The 7,500-nt window shown below is 38.8% G+C and overlaps 1 protein-coding gene across 1 annotated transcript in view; it reads right to left on the bottom strand.

Moving 5' to 3' along the window:
- Positions 1–7,500, bottom strand: part of LOC113808481 (C-type lectin) — an 11,324-nt gene that overhangs the window by 691 nt on the left and 3,133 nt on the right. Inside the window, exons 4-6 of the mRNA XM_027359899.2 lie at positions 2,824–2,988; positions 1,010–1,127; positions 1–547 (exon numbers count right to left, since the gene is read on the bottom strand). The exon at positions 1–547 is cut by the window's left edge and continues 691 nt beyond it. Coding sequence (XP_027215700.2) covers positions 415–547; positions 1,010–1,127; positions 2,824–2,988 — 416 coding nt within the window. The 3' untranslated portion in view covers positions 1–414. The remainder of the gene's footprint in view (positions 548–1,009; positions 1,128–2,823; positions 2,989–7,500) is intronic.

Below are 7,500 nucleotides of genomic sequence, written 5' to 3'. Positions count from 1 at the left end.
CCTTACCTTCCCCTCTCTCTTTCCCACTTCTCCCCCCTTCTCTCTCCTCCCCTTCCTTCACGTCTCCCCACCTCTCTCCTTACCTTCCCCTCTCTCTCTCACTTCTCCCTCTTCTCTCTCCTCTCTCCTCTCGTTCCTTCCCCTCTCCCAATCTCTCTCCTTACCTTTCCCTCTCTCTCTTTCACTTCTCCCCCTTCTCTCTCCTCTCCTTCCTTCACCTCTCCCCACTCTCTCCTTACCTTTCCCTCTCTCTCTTTCACTTCTCCCCCTTCTCTCTCCTCTCCTTCCTTCACCTCTCCCCACTCTCTCCTTACCTTCCCCTCTCTCTCACTTTTCTCCCCTTCCTTCACCTCTCCCCATCTCTCTCACTTCTCTCCCCTTCCTTCCTCTCTCTCCTTCTCTCCTACTTCCTAATCAAGCACAGACTTCCACCTGGCACAGCGGTAAGCAATCCCAGCTGCAAGGGAAGTCATGGAAATTGTAGTTGTCCGGAACGTAGAGAACGGCACAGTGCTCTCCATCTCCTCCATTGTTCGGTTGTTGTACTCTGTCGTGAGAGGCAGTTGGGCTTTGGTGAGAAGAATTATCTATAATAGTTTTTCTTTTATCTATGTTTGGCATTTTGAAAAAAAAAAGTTTTGTGTTATTTTTGTCACGAGGATTAGGTTATTTTCATTGTCATCATGACTGTTGTTATTTTTGTTGGTTTTGATGTGGTAAAAAGATCGAGTGTGGAATCTATTCTTAAAAGTATTAATGATACTCGCATTAATAGGAAATGATTACATGAAGAGATATATATGAAAATGATATAATACATTGATAAAATTGATAAAATGATATAATCCCTTCTACAAATAAGAAATGATAGAAGCAAAAAAAAAAAAAAACACTTATACCACCGTTAACACCAATACCATGACTCATTCTGAAAACAATAGCAAAGACAACAAAACAAATAGTAATAATAAGACAAGTACAAATGATAAACTACAAAAAAAGACCTCACCCCAGATAATAAGACCAGAATGAGGTTCCCGTCGGCATGGCCTCCCCTGAGAGCCATTCCCATCGCCCTTCTTCAAACAAGTCGTGGCCTCCGATCCACATATGGTCTGCGTTCGATTCTGGCGAGAAAAAAACGTTTTTAGATTTGGGGAAGGAGGTTGTTTGGGTGTTAGTGAAGGCGTGGGGGGAGGGTTCGATTCTGGCGAGGAAAAAAAGAACGTTTTTTTTTTTTTTTTTTTTTTTTAGATTCTGTTCGTTCGGTTGTTTGTTAGTAAAGGGGGTGAGGGTTCGATTCTGGCGAGGAAAAAACGTTTTTAGATTTGTGGAAGGAGGTTGTTTGGGTGTTAGTGAAGGGGTGGTGGGAGGGTTCGATTCTGGCGAGGGGAAAACGTTTTTAGATTTGGGGAGGGACGGAGTGCTTAGGGCTGCGGATCTTGTTTTCGTATTTGTTATTCGTTTTGTTACTCCAGATGGGGAAACGTTTTTAAGGTGAAAATATTAAGGATACATTAATTAGGTAAATAGGGTATATATATGTATATTATATATATATATATATGTATATATATATGTATGTATATATATATATATATATATATATATATATATATATGTATGTATATATATATATATATATATATATATATATATATATAAATGGTATGAAATAATCAAATCTTTAGTGTTCTTTTTCTCTTGGCTTCCATGGTATTTATGTCACAATGAATACCAGAAGTTGAGAATTTTTTAAGTTTAATCAGATAGAACGATTAACATATGAGGAATAAACAACAACAACAAAAATTCTGAGCTTTTGGCATCATGATTTGTGAAATATTGGCTACGTTATATATCTAATTTCTTTTGACACAACCAAATGCAGACTTGTCTTTAAAACAGGACTTCCAAGATATCTGGAAAATTAATCGTTTTATTCAAAATTTGATTCAAGAAACTGAAAGAATATATATGATGAGTAGATTGATAGATAGATATGTGATTACTTTTTAGATTGATAAATAGATGATAACTAGATTGATGAATATATAATAACTTGTGATAAGTAGACAAATATAGAGACAAATAACAACTAAATTGACATATAGATAGATAACAGCTGTTCGTACTGATAGATAACAGTTGGATAGATAAATGTCTAGTTAGATTACAGTAAATAGATAATATTTAGAAAAATAGAGGATTATCAGATAGAGAGACAGATGTATAGATAACAGATATATATTGACAGATAGATATACAATAGATAGATAAATAAATATAAACAAAAAGACAGACAAACAGCTAAATAAACAAACATAGTCAGACAAACAAAAAAAATAGAAGAGATACACGCACAAACAAGCAAAACAGAAGAGATAACCACAGACAAACAAAACAGAAGAGATAACCACAAACAAACAAATAAAACAGAAGAGATAACCACAAACAAACAAACAAAACAGAAGAGATAACCACAAACAAACAAATAAAAACAGAAGAGATAACCACAAACAAACAAACAAAACAGAAGAGATAACCACAAAAAAACAAACAAATAAAACAGAAGAGACACGCACGCACAAACAAAACAGAAGAGATAACCACAGACAAACAAATAAAACAGAAGAGACACGCACGCACAAACAAAACAGAAGAGATAACCACAAACCAACAAAACAGAAGAGATACACGCACAAACAAGCAAAACAGAAGACACACCCACAAACCAACAAAACAAAAAGAGAGAACCGCCACAAACGCAACCAACGCCACAAACGGACCACCACAACGACCCATAACGACCAAACCACTCACTTTGGGCGAACGAGCGACCAATTTTCGCGTTTCGGAGGCCGCTCACCAAGGTCCCTCCCACGGACAGGCAGTACTTGCGGGCGTCGTGCCAGTTCGTGCGCTCTGGCCCGAGGTGGAGGCAGAGGCCCTCGAAGGCTTGGAAGTCAGCGGGGCAGGTCGAGGTGCCTGGGTGTAAATTGTGGTTGTGGTGGCGGTAATGATGGTTGTGGTGGTGGTAATGATGATTGTGATGGTGGTAATGGTGATGATGGTTGTGATGGTAATGAGGATGATGGTTGTGATGGTAATGATGATTGTGAGGGTGGTAATGAGGATGATGATTGTGAGGGTGGTAATGATTATGATTGTGATGGTGGTAATGGTGATGGTGATGATGATTGTGATGGCGATAATGATATGACAATTGTGATGGTGATGATGATTGTGATGGCGATAATGATATGACAATTGTGATGGTGATGATGATTGTGATGGTGATAATGGTGATTGTGATGGTGGTAATGATGATGATTGTGATGGTAATGATGATGATTGTGATGGTGGTAATGATGATGATTGTGATGGTGGTAATGATGATGATTGTGATGGTGGTAATGATGATGGGTTGTGATGGTGGTAATGATGATTGTGATGATTGTAATGGTGATTGTGATGGTAATGATGATGATGGTTGTCATGGTGGTAATCATGATGATTGTGATAGTGGTAATGATGATGATGCTTGTCATGGTGGTAATGATGATGATTGTGATGGTAATGATGATGGTTGTGATGGTGGTAATGATGATGGTTGTGATGGTGGTAATGATGATGATTGTGATGGTGGTAATGATGATGGTTGTGATGGTGGTAATGATGATGGTTGAGATGGTGGTAATGATGATGGTTGTGATGGTGGTAATGATGATGATGATTGTGATGGTGGTAATGATGATAATGCTGGGAATGATGATAATTGTGTTCGTGGTAATGATGATGATGGTTGTGATGGTGGTAATGATGATGGTTGTGATGGTAATGATGATGATGACTGTGATGGTGGTGATGATGATGGTTGTGATGGTGGTAATGATGATGATTGTGGTAATGATGATGATTGTGATGGTGGTAATGATGATGATGGTTGTGATGGTGGGAATGATGATTGTGATGGTAATGATGGGTTGTGATGGTGGTAATGGTGATTGTGATGGTGGTAATGGTGATGATTGTGATGGTGGTAATGATGATGATGGTTGTGATGGTGGTAATGATGATGATGGTTGTGATGGTGGTAATGATGATGATTGTGATGGTAATGATGATGATGGTTGTGATGGTGGTAATGATGATGATTGTGATGGTGGTAATGATGATGATGGTTGTGATGGTGGTAATGATGATGATTGTGATGGTGGTAATGATGATGATGGTGATGATGGTAATGATGATGATGATTGTAAGATGGTAATGGTGATGGTAGTGGTGGCGGTAATGATGATGGTGTGGTGATCGTGGTAATGATGATGATTGTGATGGTGGTAATGATGATGATGGTGATGGTGGTAATGATGATGATGGTTGTGATGGTGGTAATGATGATGGTTGTGATGGTGGTAATGATGATGGTTCTGATGGTGGTAATGATGATTGTGATGGTGGTGATGATGGTTGTGATGGTGGTAATGATGATGATGGTTGTGATGGTGGTAATGATGATGGTTGTGATGGTGGTGATGATGATGGTTGTGATGGTGGTAATGATGATGATTGTGGTAATGATGATGATTGTGATGGTGGTAATGATGATGCTGGTTGTGATGGTGGTAATGATGATTGTGATGGTAATGATGATGATGATTGTGATGGTGGTAATGATGATGGTTGTGATGGTGGTAATGATGATGATGGTTGTGATGGTAATGATGGTTGTGATAGTGGTAATGATGATGATGGTTGTGATGGAGGTAATGATTGTGATGGTGGTAATGATGATGGTTGTGATGGTGGTAATGATGATGGTTGTGATGGTGGTAATGATGATTGTGATGGTGGTAATGATGATGATTGTGATGGTGGTAATGATGATGATTGTGATGGTGGTAATGATGATGATTGTGATGGTGGTAATGATGATGATGGTTGTGATGGTAATGATGGTTGTGATGGTGGTAATGATGATTGGGATGGTGGTGATGATGATGGTTGTGATGGTGGTGATGATGATGGTGGCGATGGTGGTGATGATGGTTGTGATGGTGGTAATGATGATGATTGTGGTAATGATTGTGATGGAGGTAATGATGATGGTAGTGATGGTGGTAATGATGATGATGATTGTGATGGTGATGATGGTTGTGATGGTGGTAATGATGATGGTTGTGTTGGTGGTGATGATGATGGTTGTGATGGTGGTAATGATGATGATTGTGGTAATGATGATTGTGATGGTGGTAATGATGATGGTTGTGATGGTAATGATGATGATGGTTGTGATGGTGGTAATGATGATTGTGATGGTGGTAATGATGATTGTGATGGTGGTAATGATGATGATGATTGTGATGGTGGTAATGATTATGATGGTTGTGAGGGTGGTAATGATGAAGATTATGATGGTGGTAATGATGATGATGGTTGTGATGGTAATGATGATTGTGATGGTGGTAATGATTATGAAGATTATGATGGTGGGAATGATGAAGATGGTTGTGATGGTGGTAATGGTGATGATGGTTGTGATGGTGGTAATGATGATTGTGATAGTGGTAATGATGATGGTTGTGATGGTGGTAATGATGATGGTTGTGATGGTAATGATGATGGTTGTGATGGTAATGATAATGGTTGTGATGGTGGTAATGATTATGATGGTTGTGATGGTGGTAATGATGATGAAGATTATGATGGTGGTAATGATGAAGATGGTTGTGATGGTGGTAATGATGATTGTGATGGTGATAATGATGGTTGTGATGGTGGTAATGATGATGATTGTGATGGTGGTAATGATGATTGTGATGGTGGTAATGATGATTGTGATGGTGGTAATGATGATGGTTGTGATGGTGGTAATGATAATGGTTGTGATGGTGGTAATAATTATGATGGTTGTGATGGTGGTAATGATGAAGATTATGATGGTGGTAATGATGAAGATGGTTGTGATGGTGGTAATGATGATGATGGTTGTGATGGTAATGATGATGGTTGTGATTGTAATGATGATGGTTGTGATGGTGGTAATGATGATGATGGTTGTGATGGTGGTAATGATTGTGATGGTGGTAATGATGATGGTTGTGATGGTGGTAATGATGATGATGGTTGTGATGGTGGTAATGATGATGATGGTTGTGATGGTAATGATGATGGTTGTGATGGTGGTAATGATGATGTTTGTGATGGTGGTAATGATGATGATGGTTGTTATGGTGGTAATGATGATTGTGATGGTGGTAATGATGATGATGGTTGTGATGGTGGTAATGATGATGAAGATTATGATGGTAATGATGATGGTTGTGATGGTGGTAATGATGATGGTTGTGATGGTGGTAATGATGATGATTGTGATGGTGGTAATGATGATGATTGTGATCGTGGTAATGATGATGATGGTTGTGATGGTGGTAATGATGATTGTGATGGTGGTAATGATGATGGTTGTGATGGTGGTAATTATGATTGTGATGGTGGTAATGATGATGATGGTTGTGATGGTGGTAATGATGATTGTGATGGTGGTAATGATGATGGTTGTGATGGTGGTAATTATGATTGTGATGGTGGTAATGATGATCATGGTTGTGATGGTGGTAATGATGATGATGGTTGTGGTGGTAATGATGATGATGGTTGTGATGGTGGTAATGATGATGGTTGTGATGGTGATGATTGTGATGGTGGTAATGATGATGATGGTTGTGATGGTGGTAATGATGATGATTGTTGTGATGGAGGTAATGATGATTGTGATGGTGGTAATGATGATGGTTTGTGATGGTGGTAATGATGATGATTGTGTTGGTGGTCATGATGATGATGGTTGTGATGGTGGTAATGATGATGATGGTTGTGATGGTGGCAATGATGATTGTGATGGTGGTAATGATGATGGTTGTGATGGAGGTAATGATGATTGTGATGGTGGTAATGATGATGGTTGTGATGGAGGTAATGATGATGATGGTTGTGATGGTGGTAATGATGATGGTTGTGATGGTGGTAATGATGATGATGATTGTGATGATGGTAATGATGATGGTGATGGTAATGATGATGGTAATGATGGTGGTTGTGATGATGGTGATTGTTATGATGGTGATGATGATGGTGATGTATTGTGATGATGGTAATGATGATGGTGATTGTGATGATGGTAATGATGATTTTGGTGATGGTGATTGTAATGATGATGGTGATTGTGATGATGGTAATGATGATTGTGATGGTGGTAATGATGATGGTTGTGATGGTGGTAATGATGATGTTTGTGATGGTGGTAATGATGATGACGGTTGTGATGGTGGTAATGATGATGGTTGTGATGGTGGTAATGATGATTGTGATGGTGGTAATGATGATGATGGTTGTGATGGTGGTAATGATGATGATTGTGATGGTGGTAATGATGATGGTTGTGATGGAGGTAATGATTGTGATGGTGGTAATGATGATGGTTGTGATGGTGGTAAT

The sequence above is a fragment of the Penaeus vannamei genome, chromosome 34 (genome assembly GCF_042767895.1).
Source record: "Penaeus vannamei isolate JL-2024 chromosome 34, ASM4276789v1, whole genome shotgun sequence".
In the NCBI taxonomy this organism is placed as follows: domain Eukaryota; kingdom Metazoa; phylum Arthropoda; class Malacostraca; order Decapoda; family Penaeidae; genus Penaeus; species Penaeus vannamei.
Note: the sequence above shows the minus strand (reverse complement) of the source record. Positions and strands in the feature narration are given on the sequence as shown.